The sequence below is a fragment of the Colossoma macropomum genome, unplaced genomic scaffold, assembly GCF_904425465.1.
Source record: "Colossoma macropomum unplaced genomic scaffold, Colossoma_macropomum, whole genome shotgun sequence".
NCBI classification, from domain to species: domain Eukaryota; kingdom Metazoa; phylum Chordata; class Actinopteri; order Characiformes; family Serrasalmidae; genus Colossoma; species Colossoma macropomum.
In genome coordinates, this window is record NW_023494806.1 from 30,862,886 (window position 1) to 30,888,900 (window position 26,015).

The 26,015-nt window shown below is 38.4% G+C and overlaps 1 protein-coding gene across 1 annotated transcript; it reads left to right on the top strand.

Annotated features, from left to right (window-relative positions):
* Positions 1 to 401: 401 nt before the first annotated feature.
* Positions 402 to 19,775, top strand: LOC118827078 (patr class I histocompatibility antigen, B-1 alpha chain-like). Its single transcript, XM_036598285.1, has 12 exons — positions 402 to 483; positions 1,536 to 1,796; positions 2,917 to 3,189; positions 8,803 to 8,864; positions 12,815 to 12,935; positions 14,842 to 15,072; positions 15,311 to 15,583; positions 18,142 to 18,491; positions 18,523 to 18,646; positions 19,356 to 19,388; positions 19,504 to 19,569; positions 19,708 to 19,775. The coding sequence occupies exons 1-11, from the start codon at positions 414 to 416 to the stop codon at positions 19,536 to 19,538; spliced, it is 1,833 nt and encodes a 610-aa protein (XP_036454178.1). The 5' UTR covers positions 402 to 413; the 3' UTR covers positions 19,539 to 19,569; positions 19,708 to 19,775.
* The last annotated feature ends 6,240 nt before the right edge of the window (positions 19,776 to 26,015 follow it).

The following is a 26,015-nucleotide window of genomic DNA, read 5'->3' on the forward strand; positions in this document are numbered from 1 at the left end:
TAAATTGATATGCAGTTGGTTTTCATGTTAGATTCTGGAGTTCAGTGTATCAGCTGTGTAACAGTGTGAGTGTTTGCAGGTTGAGATACAGAAACACACAGTTCTCTTAAACTCTGAGACTGAGAGAGAAGAGAATTAAAGAACTTTGGACATTATTGTCACTGATTACAACCTGCATTCAAATAATTAAAAGGCTGTTCAAACAGAGAGCTGTCGTGTTGTACTAACTATGTGAGGATTTTTATAAAAGAGAACTCAGTACTGAACATGCTTATTAGCAATTGCTGAGTAGAGGGATTCAAGTTATCTGGCAACCCTGCAAACTTCCTCATTAGCTACTGAGTTTCACTGTATAATAAAGAGCTAAACTAATGAAAGAGAAACTAGTTCTGTGACTGTCTGCAGTGGAGATAATGGATCACTGTGCAGTGATAATGAAAAGCGTGTTTATCATCACAGTTCATATTCATCAAACATCAGCAGGTCTGTCTGTTTCTTTACGTCTGTCTAACAGAGTTGCTGTACAGATACGTATATTCTGATAAACTTCTTCTAAGAACTGTGTGTGAATCTTAGAATGATTGTTAAATGTTCGAATTGCTAAATGTACTGTTTATCACATCATTATCAGTTTGCTATTGATTAGGATGCTGATGTTTCAGAAATCTAGTTCTGTTCTCTTTTCTGAGAGACATTCATTCATTACAGTGAGATGGTTACAGTTAGAGACAAATGAAAGAGTTCTTATGGGGGGGGGGGGCGGTGATTTTGTGGACTGGTACTTAAAAGGTGCAGCAGTTATGAGAGAATACGAACAAGAAGGCCTGCGACACCAGAATGTAACTGCTGCCCCATTTAAGGTGGAACGAGAAAATTCAAGCAAGAACCTGACGAATAAGAAGCCTCAGCCTCGTCATAAACCTGCAATGTGCTAGATAATGAGAGCGTTAGCCTTACATTTGTATAGTCTTACATGTCAAATGCTGACAGGACATTTTATATGGCTTTGTGATGTTGAACAAGAAAGTTACTCAAACAGTCTGTCAGAGGGCAAAGCTTGCTGAATTACATGATGGCCATATTCATTATAATAATTCTTTCTTCGTTGTTAACGAAGAAAGCGGGTCATTATAAAAGATTAGCTAATTCCAGTGCATATGGATCGTAGAGAAAGATGCTTTCTAGCAGGAAGCCCTTAAGCCTGGCTTTGATTTGCATATTCATAGATCTGCGCATACTGAATAAAAGCAAAGGTTTAGAGTTACATCTAAGCAACTTTTAAGGCATTAGCGGATTTTCTTCTTGAAAATAACATCAAAATATGTAATTTTAATGAACAGAGATGAGTTTGTAGACTCAGTGACATCAATGACTGGAGAGGGTCTTTAAATTAGCATGCTAATCGTTGAGCTGGATTAATTGATGCAAATATCCAAATTGAAATAAAATCAAAAACAGTAATCTAATCTAAAGATTGCAGTTTCAAAGAGTGACTGTTTATCTATTTCAATAGATATTTTTTTCATCTGTTTCAGTCTCTCACTCTCCGCAGTACTTCTACACTGCAGTTACACCAGAAATACATTTCCCAGAGTTCACTGCTGTCGGTCTGGTGGATGGAGAGCGGATTGATTACTATGACAGTAACATCAAGAAGTTGATCCCAAAGACAGACTGGATGCAGGATATCGGAAGTGAAGATTACTGGAACACACAGACACGGGGTCTGCAGGCTAATCAGGAGGTCTTCAAAGTCAATATGGCTGTTCTAATGCAGCGCTTCAACCAGACTGAAGGTGAGTATGAACACACTGAGAGCTTATAGCACTGAACACCAGCTCTACAATAACACCTAAACAGTAAGTGTGTAGAACATGCTTAACCTATTTTCCTTTCTGTTACTTCATTTTTTCCTATTCAGTAAAGTTATATCATTCTGTTTTGTAACGATTTTCCGATGTATGGTTAATTTTTTTTTTTTTTTGATTCACAGTAAAAAAGAGATTGTCAGTTCAGCCTAAAAAAATATTTAATGTGATAACAAGCTGACTTAACTGATTTCATTAAACTTAAATAAATACTTTCACTAAAATGCAAAGCAAAATCTTAGTTAAGAGGAAGAAAATCAATATTTTACATCAATTCAAAACTTTCAAAACAATTAAAATGAACTTTTGGTTTTTGGTACCAAGTCTGATACCATACTTAGTGTAGAGTAACCTAATTAAAGTAGCTGTTTAAGGGAATGAGTCCAATGTACCTTAATAGTTATTATCATCTAGCTGATTTTAAATGAAGTGCATTAGCAAGCTTGGCTACATTAATTACCTTTGACTAAGTAGCACTGAAGAAGAGCGGGTTTTATTCCATGTCAGAAAAGTGCTTTTGTATAGCTGTAAGTAAAGCACATTTCATAGTTTTGATCCTCATCTGTCTCTTTCTGTAGCACAGTGACAGCTGGAATCACATGCGAGGCTAATGCATCCGAGGCTAATATATCCAAGGCTATTAACGTTCATACCTCACGATCATATTCGATGCATCTCTAATAAGAACAGTAGAGTTGATGTGATGGAATGAGTTGATTGTGAGATGTGCAGTGTTTATTTGCTGTAGAACATTTCGGGTATTAAGTGAACTGCTGTGCTGAGCTGCATGTCTCTGTAAAGAGGGGTGTGAAGAGTTTTGAGAAAGTGAACTTGGCACTGAATAATGTTTCATAGTGATTGTAAAAACTGTAACACGTGAATCGTAAGACACAGATTACTGTTCTGTTAACTTACTATAATAAGTTCAACACTGAATCATGTTTATAATGTAGAGAGCTGAACTGAACTCACTCTGTACTGTCATGGTTGGGTATTTTCTATTGTTTGTGAGGTGCCTTTGTGGGTTGGTGTGTGTGTGTCTCTGCAGGAGTCAACACCTGGCAGTGGATGTACGGCTGTGAGTTGCATGATGGTGGAACCAAGAGATCATACATGCAGTACGGTTATGACGGAGAAGACTACATCAGTCTGGATGTGAACACTCTCACCTGGACTGCAGCTAACGCTAAAGCTGTTATTACCAAACACAAGTGGGAGAGGAGGGGTGAAGCCAATTTCCGAAAGGCCTACCTGGAGAACACCTGTGCTGAGTGGTTACAGAGGTTTGTGGAATATGGCAGATCCACTCTCGAGAGGAAAGGTACAGTGATCTGATCTGTGTAACTGCAGCTGAGTTCTGCAATAGATACTATCAAAAAATAACAGTGGGCTAAATTATGTATTAGTCCAGTTCAGAGTAACTAGGTGAAATATTAAGTATACTATTGTTTTCTACTGTAGATTCTCCCTCAGAAATGGAGAAATCATGTGTATATACAGTGTTATGAGAGTAACAGAACACTAGAAAAAGTATTATTTTAGCATTATATTTCAAAATTAATCATTTCAAATGATAACTTTCAGCATAACAAGACCGTTATAGCTGTTCAGTCAGTGTACTCGCCTTCATTACTATAAACCTGTCATGACTCCCTTTGGTTCTGAGGTCTCCATGGACGTCTCCCAGAACCCCCTGGGGATCACGTGACTCCTACCTTGCTATCGCGCTCCAACCAGCACTCTAACCCTCATGAGTATTGATTAGTTCCACCTGTTGTTTATACATTAGTATAAAGCCTGGGCTTGTAGGCTAGGTTCTTTGCGAGGTATGTGTTTTTGTGTTTCTTGCCCTTTTTGGATCTGACCTATGCATATTTTTGACTTTGATTGTGGATTGTGTTTTCATCAGTAAAGCCTCTTATTCAACTTTTACCCACGAGCGTCTGCGTCATTCTGTCATGTTACAAAACCTGCTGCTTCTGCACACTGAAATGATTATAACATCTTAATGCTGATATGAATGACCAACAGTTTCTTACGACTGAAAGAAAATAAAACAGAGATTATCATCTTTATCCTCCAGTCTTAGTGTCTCATTGGTTCCCAGTTCAAATGTACAAAACACAATATAAGGTGGCTTTGATTGTTTTTTAAAGTATTCCACGGCCATGCGCCACCATATAGGTGCTCCTTCAAGATCTTAAAGGTCAGCTTCTCATATTCTTCTGACTATGCCATCATCTTGGCTTAAATATGTAAATCATTCTTTATCTAAAATTATAGATGTGCACAAGATAGAAAAGGATACAACATAATATCCAAGCACTGTTAGATCAATTGTGAGGAAATGGAAGCTGCATCATACCATCCAGTCACTGCCTAAACAAGGCTGTCCCTCAAAGCCCAGCAACAGAGCAAGAATTGCACTTTTGAAGGAAGCCACAGAGAGGCCAACATCACTCTGAAGGAGCTACAAAGTTCAGTGGCTGAGAGTGAAGGTGGATGGAAAGAAAGCATTACTAAAGATAAAAAACACATCAAATATATCTGGACTTTAACAGAAAGCATGAGAGTGAGCCATCTGAAATTTAGGAACGTGTTTTTTGGGCAGATGGGACAAAAATGGAGCTTTTTGGTCAAATTCAAAACACTATGTGTGGTGCAAACCTATCATTGTCCATTCTTCAGCATACACCAACCCAAGAGTGAAGCATGGAGGAGGCAGCTTCATGTTGTGCAGATGTTTTCCCTTAGTGGGGACTTGAAATCTGAACAAACTTGAAAGCTGAACAAACACCACTACACCTGCATCATTCAGCACAGCAGCCTGGAGAAAAAGATGGTGATACCATTTAAGCCAGGTGGGACTGTCTAATGCTGAAGGAAAAAGCTGTGCATGTTTATTTTCTTTATCATTTTAATGAAGCTGAAGTAGCTGAAGAAAGTGTCCACTGATGTAACACACAGGTGTTTCAGATGGAGGGTCAGTTGGTATCATCGTTGGTGTGGATGTGGTTCTCCTGCTTGTCAGCTGTGTTGGACTTTCCATTTCAATGAAGAAGCAGATGATAAAGTCTGGTAAGTGAAGACAGACGAACACATTGAGCTACTAAGTACACAGATTTCTTACACATAGTTCTCAAGAACTCAACATTTATTTAGTAAAATGGATGTTAGTATTTTAGAACATTTCTCTTTATGAGCTGAGAAGCTGAAGAGGTGTCTTGGTAAAAGTCTGAATGTGGAAATAATAGTCATTCTGGAAAGTTTTCTTATTAAATACAACTGAAAGCACATAATTCCGTTAAGTGAAGCTGTATGTAACATGGAGGAAATTATAATTATCTGCTCGTCTCTGTTTCAGGTCTCAAACCCATTCTAGGCAGCTCCAGCTGAGGTTCTAAAAGAACTTATCAACCATCTCCAGCACCTTGTCTGAATGATGATAAACACAGCTGTGTGATCAGTGTTATAGAGGTCTTTATGGAACTGTTCTCATTTCTATACTCTAAATCCATATTGTTGGATTCAAAATATTTTAAATATTTATAATAACAGTCAACAAATATAGACTTTACATAAGAAAGGCAGGGCGGCACTGTGGCGCAGTGGCGCAGTGGGTAGCGCTGTCGCCCCACAGCAAGAATGGCCTGGGTTTGATTCCCGGCCGGGTGACCAGGGTCGTTTCTGTGTGGAGTTTGCCTGTTCTCCCCGTGTCTGTGTGGGTTTCCTCCGGGTACTCCGGTTTCCTCCCACAGTCCAAAAACATGCAGTCAGGCTGATTGGACATGCTAAAATTGCCCCTAGGTGTGAGTGAGTGTGTGAATGTGTATGTCTGTCTGTCTGTCTGCCCTGCGATGGACTGGCGACCTGTCCAGCGTGTATCCTGCCTTCCGCCCAATGACAGCTGGGATAGGCTCCAGCACCCCACCGTGACCCAGAAGGATAAGCGGTTTAGATGATGGATGGATAAGAAAAGCAATGGTGCTAGTCAAAGATTCACACTCCTACAGACTACTTATGATGCTTGATTGGATCTTAGAACACCCTCTAGTGGTGTAACTATATAAGAGCTACTCACAATCAGATAAGACTACAGTAACCTGTAGTAAAAAATAAAAGTGCTATTTTGTGCTATATTGCTACAACATGAGTTTGAGCTGACTCAATTTTGCATGTTTTGTGCTTTAAAATTGATTTTTCAAAGTTCTATTATTTTATTATACAGGTGAGAACAGAGTTTGTCTTGTGGAAAAGGTCTCGGACGGTAACACCGTGCAACATATAACTATAGCCAGGTTTCCATTCAAACATTTCATAAAAAATTAAATTTGGAGTAAATTTCTGAAATTTTGGTAAAATTTGAATTACCATTACGTAGTTGCAGACCAATTTTACATTTCTCTGTCAGTTGTATGAGTTGTATGTGGCTGTAGCTCTAACAGTTGTGGAGGACTGTTGGAGCTACAGCAGTCTAATATTAATGTGCCACATGTTCTCAAGCAGCTTAAAATGAACACTCTTTACTAACAAACATATTTGTTGTCATAATGTCATACTGGTTTATTGGTTTCCATTCAATTCCATTATTGGTGTATGTGTCTTTATGGCTGCTGCAGTCGTAACATCAAAAGTATCTAAAGTTTCTTAGAAGTTTGAGATGTGCTGGCTTATTAAGGTCATCAGATGTGCATCATTACGCAGCGTCCCAAAAATCATATTTAACAAAAGTTTGTTTGGTGACTTCCAACACTGTTTTATTTCTCTGAATACCACTGAGCATTTTGCCATTATTACTACCTTAAATCCAGAACCAGACTACAAATAGCTGTAGTAGATCACACAAGGCTTGAAACTTACACAGAGAAATAGTTTAGCTAAACAGACAACTGCTAACCCTCTGTCAGCTCAGCTAATGTTACAGTCTAGTAATTTTCACCTCGTATCTTTTAGCTCAAAAACTTAATTTGTCAAATGTTTGCTGCTGATACCAGTTGTCAAACATTCATAAATGATGAATTGTTGTATACCATTAAATTTACAGTGTAAAAATAAAATTGAACTAGATGTTTATCAGTGCTCTCACTGTGATGCAATCTGTGTAGGACAGCTGTGCTTTGTATTGTATCTGGTACTGTATCTGGTTTGCGGTGGCCTATAAGCTTTAAACCAGAGTGATGCGGCTTGGGTGCTGTAGATTGTATGATTACATTATTCATCTGGGCTCAGTGAGTTTACAGTTTGTTCAGGGGGAGGAGTCTAATGTTGACTATGATGAAAATTTAGGAAAGAAGATGGTCACCTTGTCTGAGTGCATTCATTTATATTCACAAATAAATATATTCATAATTTCACAAAAAGGAATTTCCACAAAAGGCCCCAAATTCAGTTTTATCTCTCATCATGGGTCTCTTTACTCGTTGATACACCATAGTTATATTTTGAACGTACATTATTTTCTTCAATCATCTATAGTCATAATTATTTCTGCCAGAAAGAGTCTGGTTGAGTGGATAATAATAATAATAATATAATAATAATAATAATAATATAATGACTTACTATCTTGCAGAACATTCATTTATTTTGAAAGGGAGTAAAAATCAAAACAGACAAACAAACAAAAACTCACAAACAATCCATGAACAATTCTCATTTAACAATTATCATTTAAAAGCTGCATGTTGTGTCTACTTTTGTTGTCTTTATCTTATAACATTCTAAAACATTTGAATGTGACCAAATAGCAAAAATAGAAGAAATCAGGTGAGGGGCAAAAACTGTAGTTCATCGTTAATAGTGAGTTACCATGTGTTTCACTTTATAATACTGTTCCTGATCATCATTAACTCCTAGTTCATTAATAATGAGTTACCATGTGTTTCACTTTATAATACTGTTCCTGATCATCATTAACTCCTAGTTTATTAATAATGAGTTACCATGTGTTTCACTTTATAATACTGTTCCTGGTCATTATTAATTATTGCTTTTACAGTCTCTGAGTACGTATATCCAGGAGGATCAGGAGAGTAAGGACATTTCCTACCAAAGAAGAATTTCTTTTTTTCTTGGAATCATGCCCATTACAGGAGCCACCAAAAGCAGTAACAGGAACCTTCCTTTGGTTAGATGTAATATGTAAAATAATATTCTTTGGGTTTCTGTACATATCAATTCACATTCTGTATAAAAACAGTACCTAGATTTACATTTACCATTTTCTTTATAATTAACCTTCACCTGCCAGTGTATTTTACACATGCTGCTTCTGACTCCATTTCAGTGGAACAGTGGATAAAAGTTATCCAGTATATCTGCTTTAAAATATTTAGTCTAATCATAAATTATATCTTATGTTGTGAGAGTTGGGACTATCATACCCAAGACAGTATAGAGTTGAAGAATCCAAACCCACCAAACCAGGGAGCAGCCTTATGTCTGGGGAACAGATTTCTTTTTTTTACTAGTACTAGTAGTATTATAGGATGGCATTTTAGGGCCACTGTTAATAAAAATAAAAATAGTAGACTTAAATAAAGTCGTAATATTTTGAGAAAAAAGTCATACTACTTCGAGAAAAAAGTTGTACTATTTCGAGAAAAAAAGTCATAATATTTAGAGAAAAAAAGTCATAGAGTTACAAAATTAAAGTGGCATTAATACCAGGAAAGGTCACAATATTGTGGCCAAAGGTTTTGCAAAGGGAAGGCAGCACCTCCTCGGGTTAAAATGAGGGACACTGAGGAGTTGGTGGAGTTACACTTTCATATCGATTCCATCCATAAAGAAATACTGTCTCTCCTGGCACATCAGCACCAGCCTGTTATTAGTATAAGAAACAGCTGAAATGGCTGTGCAAGAAACTGTGTTTACTTAGAAGAAAGGACCACATGAATTCAAAGGAAACTGTCTGTCTGTTTTATTGAAGCAGAATCACAGGCAGTGACCGTCTACACGGCTATTGGTGGCTACATCTCCGTGCCATTCAAAGAGGTCATGAAGTTTCACAGACAATGATAATTATAATCAAAATGATCGATCCACAAGGAGACAGGAGTGAGTGGAACTCCGGGGCGCCAGTACAGCAACCGAGACCCCAATGCATTATGGCAGCCCCCCTACAGTTAGCCCACTTTTTTTCCTCAAAATATTATGACTTTATTCTCAAAATACTATGACTTTTTTCTCGAAATATTATGACTTTATTCTCTAAATAATATGACTTTTTTCTTGAAAAGTCTACTGTTTTTATTTTTATTAACATTGGCCCTAAAACACCAACTTAGTATTAAGCACAAAGACATTTGGGCAGCCATTAAACCGTGGATGGTCACAATAATATAGGCTGGACAGATGCCAAGATTAGGCCCAGTCTATACACGACAAGTGACAGGTATGACAGATATGACCATGTAGGGATGAACAAAAGTAAGCAGAACAGAATGTTCTAGGTACGATCACATCACATGCACACACAACACACACAATAGTGAATATAATAGCATATAACACGGCACTCAACACAGCAGTACATTCCTTCAGAGTATTAGAACACAGAATGTATTGAGTTTTTTTTTATCTATAGTGTAAATTCCAAGCCTTTATAGTTTATAGTTATATTTTTATACTAAAGTTTAAAATGTTTAAAAAGTATTGTTCACACGCCTAAAACAAGCTAAACATCTGTGAATGTTTTAAACAATGTTTTGGTGTTCTTCTTGGTGTTTTGATTTAGCTGATAAATCGTTGTATCTGGGCTCGACTGTGTGGGCTGTTCAAATGAAGAATTAATTTTACTGAATCACTGCCTGACTCAGTGGGAACAGATCCCACCTGGATTGTGTTAGTGGAACACACTGAGCCTGGAGTGAACTGTCTGGCTAAAGTAAGCGAGGCGAATTCAAAAAAGCACAGCTTTTATAAACTCGCCCCTGTCTGATGAGATGACTGAGATGCTGTGGATACGAACTACAAACACCTCACAATCCATGGATCTAGTGCTGGAAACACCTTTATTTGAATATTTTAAAAAAAGTAACAGATATTTTGAAAAAGTACTGAATTGTTGGTAAACGTGCAGCAAAAATTAGACTGCACTAAATCAAAAGGTAAAGGCACAGAACGATGGAAGCAGTTCACAAAAAATTGTTTCCTTCAATTCTTTCATAAAATAAAAGTAGCTTCAAATAATGACTTTAATGTGCAGAGTTTCAAAAATGAATGTTGGGCTGTTGGTTTATGTGATGTTAATATATTATAATAAGAATTTGTAACAGGCAGTTATAGTCTCTGGATCTCCTGTCATACCTGGAATCTGCTTGCTGTCCACAGATCTGTTTCTGTTTCTGGTGTTCTACCTATATCTGCAGGATCTTTGTCCAGAACAAGTTTCATTGATTTGAGTATTTACCAGAAATAAATAATGTGATCCAATCCTGTAATTAATCTCACCCACACTGTGAGACTGTCATGGTTTGAACATCAGTATCAGAGATGAAAAAGTTGTAGCATGACATCTCACAGTAAGATCAAACTAGAGGAACTAAAATGGACAATGCATGGACAAACGGATGCAGTTCAAAATACTTCGGTGCGATTCTCTCCCATGAAAAGAAAGTATGAAGAATGCCCTTCACACAGGGCGTCTTATTACCAGTCCAGCAGACTCCATGCTGTGCATATTTCTCTCCTCTGCTTATGAGGGTTAATCCTTCAATTACCGGCAACCTCTTTTAGCATGAAGATATGCTTGCGGAACATTCAGTTGCGGAATGAGGACGTGCTCATGCGACCTAAAGATGAACTCGCTGTGTATGTCTCACAGTCCAGAAGAGGCTGTGAAAATAGGACACTAGTGAAACCATTAGCCACTGCAAAACATTCAATTTAGGAACTCTTAGATCATTTAAAAGCAGTCAACATCAGCACTTTCTCTAAAAGCTGAGGCATTTGAAGCATTTTGTTGTATTGTTATAGGGTGCATAGGTGTTTTACACAACTGTGTTGGGGCTGAAAATATCAAATATCCAAATATTCTGTGAGGATAAGAAAAGCTTAATCACTGATTGTTTAGCTATTTATTGTTGTTGCTGGAATCTATTAATTTATTTATTTTTTTTACATTTATCCTTTTTAATGAAACAAGTTAAAGGAAAAAAACATCACTGATTACTGTCATAGCAGTTAGCACAAAATGCTAATTCGGGTGGACCTGGTTGCTGAAACGGTTCAAATGTGTCGCTGATGAGCAGTTCAGGAGATTAACAGCCTTGTTTTAACTGCGCTATCATAGCAACTCAAAACTTTTTGGTCACTTCTGAGTGAATGTTTTAGATTCTATATTTATTATTCATGTTTTTAAACTGCCTTATTATCAGAGTGTGTGCTAAACTCATGTGTGGAGTCTGGACAGGGCGTGTGGAGTCAGTCAATTAGCATAATTACAATGGAATGTAGTGCATTTATGTTCTCTAACCAAAGGTACTGAAGGGACCACCCCAATGACAGTTTAGTACCTGTCATAGTGGTTCGTATCAATATTTAACTGCTGAAATCTTTTTCATTATCAGTCATTAGATACTAATAGTCATTTAGAGTTGGGCACTACAATATTTTATCTGTATAACACAGGCCTGGATCATCCATTTATAACCCTGTGCACATCTGTTTGGCTTTTGGTGGTAAGGTTTCTTCTTACATAGCATTGGTTGCATGAGGGCTTTGCAGCACCATGATGGAAGCATACTAACCAATATAAATGCATATCGCAAAACGCATGTGTCTTTTCTTCTCTAATACTTGTTTATGTTTCAGTGACGCAATTCTCCGCTCTGACTTTCCCACTTCCAAGCCCAGCCTGTATCTAGATATTCTGTTATCTGTCATATGTACAGCATAGAACCCAGAGTTTCCCCACTTATAATAACTACAACTCCCTTAGCTGTTCAGTGTTATTAACCAAACTGCTGGAGCGCAGCATTAGCCTTTAGACTGACCTGCTGAAGTGAGATGAAGAGTGAAGATGAGGAGCAGCAGGGACTTCATGACGGTCCCATCTCTCTCTGTGGACAAGAACCATAATGAGTGAAATGAACTCCTTAATCTGGACAAAATGATCAGACGACGTCTTCAGACTTTTGGAGATCTTTCTGCTTTCTGCTCTGGAGACTCAGCAGGAGGGCCTGAGGGGTTTAAACAGACTAGAAATCGGACGCCACTAAGCTGAGAGCCAAAGAGGGCATTCAACTCAAAAGTGAAACTGCAAGGGAGGATCTCATATCTCTGTCCCAGCTCCTGCAGCCTGAGTCTGACCACAGTAAAGTAAGCTTATATAGTCAGCTGTAACTCTGTATTGCAATAATGTACACCTGCATCACTCTCCACACAAAAATCCTCCAATATTACACTGCAGATATTTATTATTTAAAGCTTAAAAAGCTGACCACTCAGCTTAATGACCCAGATTTAGACTGACCAGGCTGATTTAGTGTGTTAGTAGTTTGTGTAGACTGTGATGAGAGGAAAGTGAAAGTAAGTGAAATACAGATGTTTTTACTTTGGAAGGTTATTTTCCAAAGAAGAAAAACACCTGGGAAAAGAAGCCCCCACCTGAGGAAAAGAAGCCCCCCTTACTTTGGGAAAGAAGCCTTAAACCTGGTGAATGAAGCCTCCCAATCTGGGGAATAAAGCCACCTCTACCTGGGGAAAGAAGCCCCCCTTCCCTGGGGTGTAAATCTAGGGGTCATGGTTTAGGACAGACACTAAACCATGTAAATATCTGAGGTCTGAATACTTTTTAAATAGCATTTTAGTTTGAAAGTGCAGTTTGAACTGATTCAGTAGTCTGTGTACAGGGTGGAGTATTTACATCTGGCAACCCAGCCACTCCCTCAGCTGCTGCTGAGCTCTCAGTGTACAAGGAAGGAATAAAGTTATGGACGTAGAAAAAATCTTTAGATGAAGTTCTAAAGTTCTACGGTTCTGCTAACCTGAAAATGGATCACTGTACGCTGGTACTGAAATATCTGCTTCTCCTCTCAGTAAATATTCATCTGACATCAGCAGGTGAGTCTGATCTCAGTCTGATATTAAATATGATCTGTGTGAGTAGCTGTTTATCAGAGTCCTTCAAACTTTCGATCTGACCGAGTTCTGACTGAATTTACACCAACAGTTTAGTGTACTAGACTATAATTAGTTATTTACTGCATAATTCATATTTACATCTGAAATCCTATTGTGTGGATCTAACATCTTTAGATGAACAAGTGAAGTTTTGTAAAACAGCTTTAATTTATTCATCTGAATTTAAATAATTGAACTATTTAACATCAGTAGTTTATTGTGTGATGAAAACAGAAAAAACAGAAAGTGACTTTGTTTTCTCTTAATTAAGTAGAGATTGTCATTTTATCCAGCAGACGGTGCTGTAGGTCAGACTCTACTTTGTATACACACACACACACACACATATATATGTATATATATATATATATATATATATATATGTATATATATATATATATATATATATATTATATATATATATATATATATATATATAGCGTAAAATGGAAAAAATACAGTACAACAGTACAATAGTACTGGTGAAGGTGCAGTTACTTGTACTGGCTGTATAGGCTGTATATCACTATATAATAACAGGATTTGTCAGTTACAGTTTATATAATCAGCTGGGTTACATTTATCCTGAAATATATAAAACTATAATCTATTTGTAACAGGTAGGCAGTATAAAACAGCTTGGGACATGAAAACCTGTGACAAAGACAAAAGAAGTGGAAGGACATGAGTTTGAACAGCCTTTAAATACTGCTGGCCATTAGAACTGCAACAAAAGCAAAAACAATTTGTTTACTGTTTTCCCCATTATGATATGAGTGGGTGAGCTTAGACACTTTCATTGGCTTGGAGTGGTCTTTGTTCAGCCTTACGTATCCTCCATTTTTCAGTTGTGTGTATTTACATGCTTTTACTGCACTAAAAAAAAAAAAAAATAATAATAATAACACTAGAAAACAACCAAACAAACAAAAACATTTTGCCCAAAATATTCTGTAAGAAACATTTTCTCTGCAAAACATAAACTTGGTGAAAGGTGGCAGTGTCCAAAGCTAAGTGAACGACTGGAGACCTCACATGGTGGTGGTGTGTTAGGTGTGAGTTGATCAGACACAGCAGTGCTGCTGGAGTTTTTAAACACCTCAGTGTCACTGCTGGACTGAGAACAGTCCACCAATCAAAAATCCAGCCAACAGCGTCCTGTGGGCAGCGTCCTGTGGGCAGCGTCCTGTAGCCGCTAATGAAGGACGAGAGGATGACCAACACAAACTGTGCAGCAGCAGATGAGCTATCGTCTCTGACTTTACATCTACAAGGTGGACTGACAAGGTAGGAGTGTCTAATAGAGTGGACAGAGAATGGACAGTGTTTAAAAACTCCAGCAGCACTGCTGAGTCTGATCGACTCGTACCAGCACAACAGCACACTAACAAGTCACCGCCAGGTCCGTGTTACTGCAGTGCCGAGAATGATCCACCACCCAAATAGTACCTGCTCTGTGGTGGTCCTGTGACAAAACAACTTAAATTGCTTCATATTCAGTAGTTTTTCGCTAAATAAATGTAGGAGTATATAATTCTGAAAACTGAAAACTTTACATTTCAGTTTGTGATCATTACACATTTGTATTTGGGCAAATCAATAAATGAAAAAATGTAGAAGTTATAGGAAACAACAAAACCACCAACAAACAACTTATAAACTGAGTTACCTCTAAAATTGTGAGGAAACTGACCAGCGTTCACAGTGTATGCAGGTAACGAAGGCATGTTCTGTTTACAATTGTGTTAAGTGTGATGAAGATCCGTGAAATCCAAACGTGACCCGATCACTGTAGACAAACCTGAACTGTTCACTGATATCAACGTTAATGTTTCCTCTTTTTCAGCCTCCCACTCTCTGCAGTATGTCTACACGGCCGCTGTCACACAAGGAACCAGATTCCCAGAGTTCACTGTTGTTGGTCTGCTGGATGGAGAGCAGATTGTCTACTATGACAGTGACACCAGGAAGATGATCCCCAGGACAGAGTGGATGAGGATGACTGACACTGATGATTCAGTGGCCATGTTAAAAATCAGTGTGGATACTCTAATACAGCGCTTCAATAAGACTAAAGGTGAGCCTGAACACACTCAGAGCTTTTTAGCTCCACAGTAACACCTGAGGGTCAAAATATACTTAAAATATGCTGGTTTGGGTTCATTTTACATGATTACATTTGAAATCACATGTGGCAGTTTAATATTAGCTTTACTACAGATTTACTTTTGGTGATTAAAGGAACAACAACAACTCAGAAACTGTGTGTGTCTGTGTGTGTGTGTGTGTGTGTGTGTGTGTGCGTGCGTGTGTAGGTGTTCAGACTCTGCAGAGGATGTTCGGCTGTGAGCTGCATGATGATGGAACCAAGAGACTATATGATCAGCTTGGTTGTGACGGAGAAGACGTCATCATTCTGGATCTGAACACTATCAGCTGGACTGCGGCTAACCAGAAAGCTGTTAGTGCCAAACAGAATTGGGAGAGGACATGTGATGCCAGCTACCGAAAGGCCCACCTGGAGAATGAATGTATCTACTGGTTACAGAAGTTTGTGGAATATGGAAGATCCACTCTGGAGAGGAAAGGTAATGTGATGTGTTCTGTTACTGTAACTGGAGCTGAGCTCTGGAACTTCCAAAACATAAACAGCAATGTTTTTTTTTCATATTAGTTCAATTCAAAGTAACTAGTTAAGTTAAAGCCACATCATTTATATTACTGTTTTTGCTGCTCTGGGTGTTTTTACCTTGAAATGCCAAGCTGTTATGTGTAGAAGTTGATCAAACAATTTCTACATGAACTATTTAAAAAATCATAGTTAAACTGCTTAAATATATCATGTATGAATTGTTTGATGACCCTAAAGGACACATTAAAAGTCTGCACTCAGCTTCAATGGGCCTCTTTAACCATACACACCAGATTCACTGTAAAACAGCAATATAAACGACTTAAAAAATGTCACTGGAATGACACAATTCAAATGTCCAAGTAGCATCAAACCCAGGCTGAGTCTCAAATGGCTCCTTACTCCCTAAATAGTGCACTAGGGAAGTTTTGAACTTCTAGCTTCTACTGCCAAATAGTGAGTATTTGTTGAGTATGGATGTGGCTGAATCCCAAATGTTAGCTGTACTATCCAAATTTTGGGGTGCAGGAGCCAGTATTTAAATTCCTACATAGTGCACTATGTAGGGAGCAGGAAGCCATTTGAGATTTGGCCCCAGCGTGTGAGGAGGGTCGCTGTTAGCTTGGTGTTCAATAAGAGTTGCAGTTGTAATTTGATGACCAAAAAGTAATTATATAGTGAAGGTTGTTGCAACAGTGCTATGTTATGTTCATTATTATGTGACAAAAAGTTAAAAAGTTCACGAAATGACCGCGACATACAGTGATGGACGACAGAGCGTTCTTCTACTCTGCGCCCCCCCTATGATAAAATCACAGTAATGCGCAGCCTCTCGTGGCTTATCGAAAAAATTCTTAGAAAATGTATAAATACAGTCATAAGGAACCGTGTATTGTGTAGTAATAAAGTACATCTGCTTCATTAATAATAAACCTTTGTTTACACTGTGGCACAGTCACGCGTCAGCTCAGTAATGCATGTGAATGCACTACTCGGAAAAAAGTACTGCAGTCAACAGCCTGTTCGGCTTGTTTTCATATCAGCGTAAAAATCTTTTGGCTAGTCACACGACAAGCTGGAAGGAAAGGCGTGCTGTATTTTCTTTATGGCTTTGAAAGTTGTGCTTGGACTTAAACAGAATTACCATACATTGTTACACAAGTTGTTATTGGACCATTTGTTATTGTTTATTTCCTTCAGGTTGGCCAATAAACGTGTTTATATTTAATTATTTCATTAATTTCTTCATTTTGTGAACCCCCATGAACACATTTAAGGCACAGACATCAAGCACTGGTCATACACCGGGCTCTAAACCAACAAGATACTACATGAAAGATGTTATAAAAGTCCTCCATGTGTGCTGAGACCTAGATTTATAACGGTGATTCTAAGAAGCTGGAATTTAAACTCTATATACTGTGTAGTGTTTCACTCACTGCACAACTCCAAATGTGCTTTCTGTGCTTCAGACTGCAACAAAACCCTTGTAATTTGAAGCTATATTGATCTTGACACCACTGTGAGCTGCAAGATGAATGGCATTACAGTAAATTACTGCTGTTTACCTTCCCTGACAACCTTCCCTCTGGACAACAGCAACTTAGAGGGACTTTTTCCATAACAAGCTCCACAGCCAGTTTAATCTCCGTGCCATTCTATGTTTACCTAACATAAAATAATAACATAAATACACTGCAATACCCATAATGCAATGCCCGCAAAGGAGAAACACTTGAAGGAGTTGATTGTGAGGTGTTTTTTTTTTTTAGTATGTAAAAATATCATTATAAACAGTTATTCTAATATTGTATTATTTTTGCAGATTCAATTTTATTTATAGAAATAAAATGTGACATTATATTTCATTTGTCTTGTTGCAAGAGCCAAAAAAAACCTAGTTAAAATAATAAATGTCCTAATAAATAAAAACAGTCTTAGTGCAACTTTATAACACTTTACAGTCAGGCTGCCGTTTTACAGCCTTTTTATAAAATTAGGGATGCAACCAAACTGTGCTGCCCTCCAGAGACATTTCTCAGTAACTTAAATATACTACACATATTGAGCTCATCAAAAAGGACTAATTTTGAGACAAAGGCGCAGGGGATCAAGCCAAAAAGTCAGTGATGATGTAGTTAAACTTTTTGAGGTGCCTTTAGTTATTTTAACCAAAAATTCTCTCAATATTTATTTAGTACTGCATCTCATTGAGATCAACAGAACAGCTTAAGTTGAGCTGAAGTTCTAAAGAGTTGTGAGGATTCTTTAAAAGGTGGAATTTGCTTAGATCACTTGTTTGTGAGTTCAGACCCTACCTTAAACATGGTGGTAGTATGAGGGAAGACTCTCCTTCTCTCCTGATACCCAAATCAGGTATCAGGCATGTCCCTGCCCAAAGTTATAACGTAAGTACAGTTAGATTTCCCACTGCCCTCTAGTTAGGGCATTGCTGATCAACATCTGTAGGGTAGGTGAGTAACCGAGTACTAAAATCTCTCTCTCTCTCTCCAGTCTCTCCTGAGGTGTCTCTGTTCCAGAAGGACTCTTCTTCTCCAGTGGTGTGTCACGCTACAGGCTTCTTTCCCAAAGCAGTGAACATCTCCTGGCAGAAGAATGGAGAGGATCTGCTTGAGGACGTGGAGCTCAGAGAGACGCTACCCAACCAGGATGGAACCTTCCAGAAGAGGAGCGTTCTGACTGTCTCACCTGAGGAGCTGAACAAACACCACTACACCTGCATCATTCGGCACAGCAGTCTGGAAAAAGAGTTAGAGCTACAGGTGTCTGAATGCAGGGTCCTGTCAGGTAGGAGAAATCTGATTCTACAAGGAATAAAAGCTACTATTATGTTAAAATTCACTGTGTTCACGTAGATGATAAAGGTCTGAAATGATGTACCTCTCAGGTGTTTCAGGTGGAGGGTCAGTTGGTGTCATTGTTGCTGGAGTCGTGGCTGTTCTCCTCCTTGTCCTTATCGGCTGTATGGTAGTCTTTATCAGGAAGAGGAAACAGTCTGGTAAGGGAGGACGGAGGCAAATATCCAGTTTGTAAAAAGAAGCGCAAACACTTGAGATGGTTGATTATACACTTAAACCTATTGCTTATGTTTACATTATATTGCACACACTGTTAGAAATAAAGGTTCTGTGCAGGTACATTTTTCATTCATCAAGGTACAAACAATGTAAATGTTCCCTCAAAGGTACAACAGTGGTTTTAAAGCTTAACTCTGTACCTTAAATCAGTTTATCTCAGGGGAAAGGTGTGTTTTTGTACCTTTTCATAGTTTAATGTTTCAAAACAGAGCAATAAAAAAAAAGCCTGGAGACGAGACGGGGTGTGTGGAGTCAATACAACTTAGATTATGGTACAATTATGTTCCCTGACTAAAGGTACTGAGATGTACCGTTGAGGGTACCAACCCAGTGACAAGAGGGGGACTGCCCCAGTGACAGTGACCTTTTTTTAACTGAGATTTTTGCTAGATTTTAATCTAATGTTGATGATTTCGTCAAATATCAAGAACAAATGCAGATTTTTATGGATTCCTGCGTATTTTTAGACTATATTTGAATCAGATATTGAGGATCTCAGGGTGTTGGTCCAGTTTTGCTCTAGCTTTTCTCACATTTTTATTGACCTCTAATGGGACTGTCTTTAATGACGTCCACCACATATCATACACACTTCTTATAATAATTAAAATTTCATCATCTGTCTTTCAGGATTCAAACGTGTTTCAGGAAACTCAAGAGCATGTAAGTGAGACTTTATAGTACTTAGGTGGCATTAAAACCTGCTGGATTTTGTATTTGAAGTGCTTATCTCACTTTATCAGGATTAAGTGTTTAAATGTGTTTGCATGTTTTACAGCTTCTGAGGGAGACTCTTCATCCAGCACCTCATAATCTTCCACCGTCTTCATTCTGATTTGACTGAGTGAGTCTTTTCTTTACACTGTAATGTGTAAACTGAACAGAAAGCTATTTCTATACTGCTGTCTATGTAAAGTTAACCTAACATTAAACCTCAGTTCAGATAGAAACAATAATGCTGTCTTTATGTTTCTCCTTTTAGGACAGAGGCAGAGAGAGATTACTGAAAGAATTCAGAAGATGAGACACATGAAGAGATCAGTAAAAGTGCACTTTATTTACACAAATATGTTTCCCTTTGGTGTGAACTCAGTCTTTATCAAACCTGTAACATTTTGGGAGTTTTGGTGGTAACACTACTGTGCTTGACTCTATGGTTAATTTTGAAGCTGATTTTATTTCAGACAAACAGGGAATTGAACGTTTTCTTCTGCTTTTGGGTTGCAGAGATTTAGTTATCATAGTAAGCAATCAATACCATGAACCTTATAGCATTAATTTAAAGGGCCTATTTAATGGAAAATAACACACACATTGTCTAAGCCGGTTATCCTTCTGTGTCACGGCGGGTGTTGGAGCCTATTCCAGCGGTCATTGGGCGGGAAGCAGGGGCCCTGGACAGGCCATCAGTCCATCGCACGGCAGGCACACAGACTTGTACAATATAGTGTGTCCAGTTGACTGCATGTCTTTGGACTTTGGGAGAAAACCCACGCAGACATGGGGAGAACATGCAACCTCCACACTGAAAGACACTGGTCGTCCAGCTGGGGAAACGAACCCAGGCCTTTCTTGCTGAGAGGCGACAGCACTTTTGTTTAAAAACATATTGGTCCATGCAGTCCATTTATATGAAAATGTAGCTGCCAAAACAGCTAATTTTGAATTCACTTTTTCTGAGATGTCATAAAAACAAAAAAAAAATACAAATATCCATCTATTGAGCCAACAGCAGTTCAGCCCCGCCCACTCACACTGCCCTGTTCAAGTTATAAGGAGAGTTTCAGCTTGAACTGCTTTTTGAATGAGGCAAAACACAGGACAGCCAATCAGAAGAGAGTTCATTTACATTCCACAGTAACAAAAACAGCCTGTTTAATTCTAAGGAATTAATTTGAGCTGTGTGAACAAATAATACACCAACCATTAACACACCAACAAATAATACGCCAACACCATTAACATCATAACATCAACAATTCTCGGAAAGAGATAATCTCTGATAAAAATGTATAAAAAGAGAAAGATGTAGGATATGATTCCTTTAAACATTCTCTGTCTGTCTGAATGATGAGTGCAGGTTTATTTTATGACTCTTGACTCTGGACTCAGATGACCATCCTGGGTTTCTTGGGTTCAAACTGTTTGGGCATGACGATTTACCATGGTTACATAGCACAAAATCTAAAAGGCCAAGTCTGTCACCAGACATCTCTCAAAGATGAGAACGAAGACATTCTGAAGCCGTTTGTCGGCTGTCATTAAAGGCTAACTTGTTTTGCAGGATTCTTCAGATAGAATCAAGAAATGCAGTAAATCAAAACATTTAGCTAGTATCTCCTTCCTGTCATCCAAAAGCACAGAGGTCTTTTTGCCCTTAGACTGGGGTTACTTAGATATTAACATGACTTTGCACTGAAGAGAGGCCTTCATATATAAGCACTAACAAAATCTCTCTTACCTCTACTGGACTCTTGGTTTTAAAACTTAACTATTGTTTAGTTATTGTTTCCACACTCAGAACTGGAGCTTCTCATTATTATTAACTGACAGATATCACACTTCATCAGACACCACACATTTATTCAGCTAAACACTCAATATGGTGGAGATGCAGGACAAAAACTATATTAGATAAAATGGAGTTTTCAGGTTTCAGGATGATTGTATGAATCTATTTATTGCACTATTTGTCAAATATCTTTGTCTTTTTGCATATATGATAATTTTATCTGTTGATGGCAGCACTACTTTTGAAACATGCTGCATATGATGAACCATGTTAGTGTGGATAGAGGAGTGGTGCTAGCCAGTGTGCGAAATACCCCCTGGTATTCAGGGGGTCCCATGTTGGCTAATCCAGTGTTGGCTGGCTGCTCACTCGCCATAGCAGTGCTGATACTAGTCAGTGGCAACAACATGTTTGGTTTAATAGTTATTCTTCTGGAAATGCAGTTTTCTAGTTTGATAATGCGATCTTCCACGTATTAATTAAGATCTAACACGTCTCTATCTTCAGTTTAAGAAATCAGTAACAATTCACTCTTTCTACCAATCTCTTAGGAAAATTGGCCAAGTTTTCAGATTTACAAACATGTTATGGCAAATTTTTTAGAGTTATACCGTTACATAGTTACAGTTGCTGGGCTATGAAGGACCAACTGGGTGAACCAGTTTGTTAGAGCGCCACCCTGAAGCAGACCAGTGGTGCATCTCTGGTTACTCAAGTATACCAAACATAGAAGATTGTTGATTGTGGGTGAAGCAGCCAAAGAATTACAGCATAATATCATAAGTTTATTTTCAGGGACCCCCCCAAAACCCCCTGTATTTCGCACCTTGGTGCTAGCACTAGGTTAGCTAGCAGGCTAGCAACTGTACAGGTTCAATTTTCTTCATTATGATTAGAACATAAATGAGTTAAAGTGCCTTGAACTGATGACATTTGTGAAGTAAATGTGAAACAATGTAAACTGTTACAATGTGTGACCCAAAATACCATCTAGATTTTTTGGGACAATTTGCTGTATGAGTGCAGAAAAATAAATATATCACCAAATATTACAGTGTGATTCATGAATTATTTTATAATCGCATGAATTACAATTATAAAGTTAGGAACGTTTTAATTTTGAAATTAAATTCTGTTTACTCATGTTGTAACATGATGTTCTGACCACCTTCACATTTGAAATGTAATGTATGTGTTTGAGAGAGAGAGAGAAAAGTGAAAGAGACAGTCAGCATATCAAGTACGCAGCAGTCAGACTGGGTCTATATTTGTTTTCAGCAGATCATCAGTTTATACTCTTGCGCTATTTAGTTAGTATCACTGAAGAACACAGTTCCAGCCCCAAAGTCAGAACTTTGGATTATATCTATGGGTTCCACACTATCAGTAAGAGAGGGATTTAGTGATTCTGGGGCTCTAGGCAAAAGAGGAAATAACGCTTGAAACAAACTAAAGTATCTGCCAGTGTAGTTAAGTACAGAGTAACAGAAGTAATGAGTAATGAGGTTAATTTTCCAGGAAATAGTAAGTAACACAATTCTATCACAGTTTGAGTGCAGCGGCAAGCTTTATTTCCTCTTTCTGTGTTTCTCTGCTGCACGTGGATGACTTTATTGGCTTTTCTTTCTCAGAAAACCACACTGGAGAACATAATGTGGATTATCAGTAAATACCAGTCTGTCTTTATGCAGTAACATGGAATAATCCTGTATAACAATGACAAGGGAAGTGAGGCTGTTTTGAAGTGTCTGAAAATAATCACTACAGTCACAAATAGCAGCTGTTGTGAAAATGTATATATACTTTGGAATAGCTGATTTAACATCAACCCGTACAACACATCTATTTTGGAGGGATTCTCTGTGTGACTAGGAAGCGTAGATTGGATCCTGGGGGGCATTATTCTGGAGGGTCCCAAGGAAGGCATTCCCCAAAGCAACACCATGTGCACCTGACTCACCACGTCTGACAACCTTTCCACTACAAGGCAGGGTCCAATGTATTCACAGACCCACTTAGGGGACCAGCTTAACTGGCGGAACGGATTAAAATACCCAGAATCTCTCCACTGGCTCAATGCCCTTGACCCACTGCATCAACGATGCTGGCAAAGTTACTGCTTGCATATTCTGCCCATGGCCTTTGTGGTTCCACCAACCGCCTCTGATGCTGCATGTTCAGGTCATCCTAAGTCAACAGCTTCCCCTGCAGAGAACAAAGGCCACACTGTCAGGAAACTCTGACTCTCTGCCTTGGCCCCCCACCTTTTCCCTCTCTTCGAATCAGCTGCTGGTGACTGCCTCGAGTTGGACGACGTCATCGCTTCCCAATTGGCAGGTGTGCCGCTTTCAGTGTGAGGGAGCTCGCCTGGATATAGCAGCAACTCTGACAAGCCAGTGTCAAAGAGGGCAGTGAGCTGTTTCCCATCTATACTGCATTTGACCCAAAGTCCATGGCGGGAGCCGATCTTCCTGCCTTGCTTGCGTTTCCTCGCCAGCTCTGCTGTTTTCGGGGGCCATCAGCATGTCATCCGCTCCTTGAGTTCCTCCCCCACGAAGCCATGTGCTGCTTCCAATAGCATCTCCAAGCAGAGGACTAGCTCCGCAACCTCTGCCTCTTCTACCTCGTTCTTGCTGTCACTGCAGTCCACCCCACCACAGAACGAATCTGGCTGCAGCCTGAATACTGTCCCAAGATCACTTCCATCTCTTTTGCCCACTATAAAGCCTCCTTCAGCTAAGTTTGCATAATAAGTCACAATTGTTGCTGGAGCCTTAATGGCCTTAACGCCCATAAGAATGCATCCAAAGCCAGGATGCATATGGGTGGCAAGCGGACTCAGCCTCTCTCCGCAATGGCACGTTTTGTGATTAAGTTTCTGGACTACATGTCCATCCAGACACCTGCAGGTTCAAAATTCCTTCCAAAATCAATGGCATTAATAGTGAGTTTGTTTCTGTTTGCTGCAGTAACAGCCCGTTTTTCTAGAAGACTGGCTGATAAATTATGCTTGGACCTCTACTGTTGAGGTTTATACAGTCAGCCACATGAACATTAGTGAGTTCAGACACTGATATTGGGTCATAAGGCCTCGCTCACTGTAGCTGTGCATTCAATTTAACACAGCAGCAATGAGTCTTAAAGAGCTGAATGTAGTCATTAGAAGAGGGCATTTGGATACCTTCAGACCTACAGAGCATCCCCTGCTTTTCAACTGTGAAGAGATACTCTATGTATATATCTAGAGTCTAGCTTATTTTTAACTGAATAGGAGAGCAGTAATGAGGGAAATCATTTTTTCAGTCAGTAATGAAAGACACTTAGATGACCTGACCACTGTGAAGATTCATGATACATTACTTATTTAGAAATACAGTCCGCCTCTGTAACAGTGATCTCTCCAGACTGTTTACTATGAAACAGTTTCTCAAAGTCACAGGATTTACAGTCAGTGAGAACAGGATGAACATTTGCTGTCCTACTTTATTACAGTGAGTATTATATAAAGTTATTACATTATAAGTTGCTACACATGTTTATCACCATCTCTGAACCAGCAAATCTCACATTTACTGATCAGACCTTCATACCATCCAACATCTTCCCAAACTTCACCAGTAAACACCATCCTGTGTGTATAATGCTGTGTACATTTAAATAGCTGTGACATAAATTAAGTTACAAAGCTGAGTGAATTTAAACTCCTGTGTTGTATGTTGAGTTTCAGGTAAGTTAAATAAATTAAGTTGTGTCTGTTTTTCTGTTCTGTGTAGCCTTTCATTCTTTTTTGTTGGAATCTGAAAGTACACTCGCTGCTATTTCACTTTTCTGTTTCTGTCAGATCACGCGTGTAAACAGGATTGTTTATGATATGAACTTCATCTTAGCCAGACTTATATCCAATGTTATTTATGAATTTTCATGTATCATCCATGTCTTATTTCAGGACTAAAACTGACCAGAAGAGAATCTGACCATAAAGCCACCTTGTATATCATAAACACAGACAGCAGCAGTGTTCTAATTGGATATTTGAGCGCCACCTAGTGGTGTCACTGTATGAGAACTACTACTATAGAACAGGTTCTAGGAAGAGCGTAAAGATTGTTCAGTGTGGTAAAATTACTCAAACAAAAACACGTGTCCAAGAAATGTAGTTTTACAATCAACATGTTTAATGTGTTTTCAGTTCTTTCTTGTACACATTCTGAGTAGCATGAAGGGATTAATGTTCTGATCTATTCATGATAAGATCAAACAGCGAAAATAATGAGCACTTTTGACATAAACAATAAGCAAGTATTTATGAATTTGTCAGTGCCTAATTTTTACAATTTAGTTTACTGTTTACTTCAGTAAGTTTACATAAGACAGGCTGTGTGTGTTATACTACTGTAAAGCAGTGTGTCAATATTCATCAATAGATATGATACAGTATCTATAGTGTTTTTTTATATTCTGGTTAAAATGGATGTGAAGTTGTTCAGATCAGTTAAAAAATAAAACACTTTAAGGTAATTAATTATAACAGCCGTCAACTAGATTACTTTTGGCAAGCACAAATGATAATGTATAGATATAATTACATAGATCTGATTCATTCTCTTCGTACTGTACACACAGACTGACATGCTGAACTAAGGCTGAAATCAGTCAAGTATTAAACAGCGTGGGAAGAAAAACAGACCCCCAAATCTGAGCTGAAAGTAAGAATGAAGGATAACATGAATAAATAAAAAACACTGTAGATAACACATTAGTGTTTACTCTGCATAGTT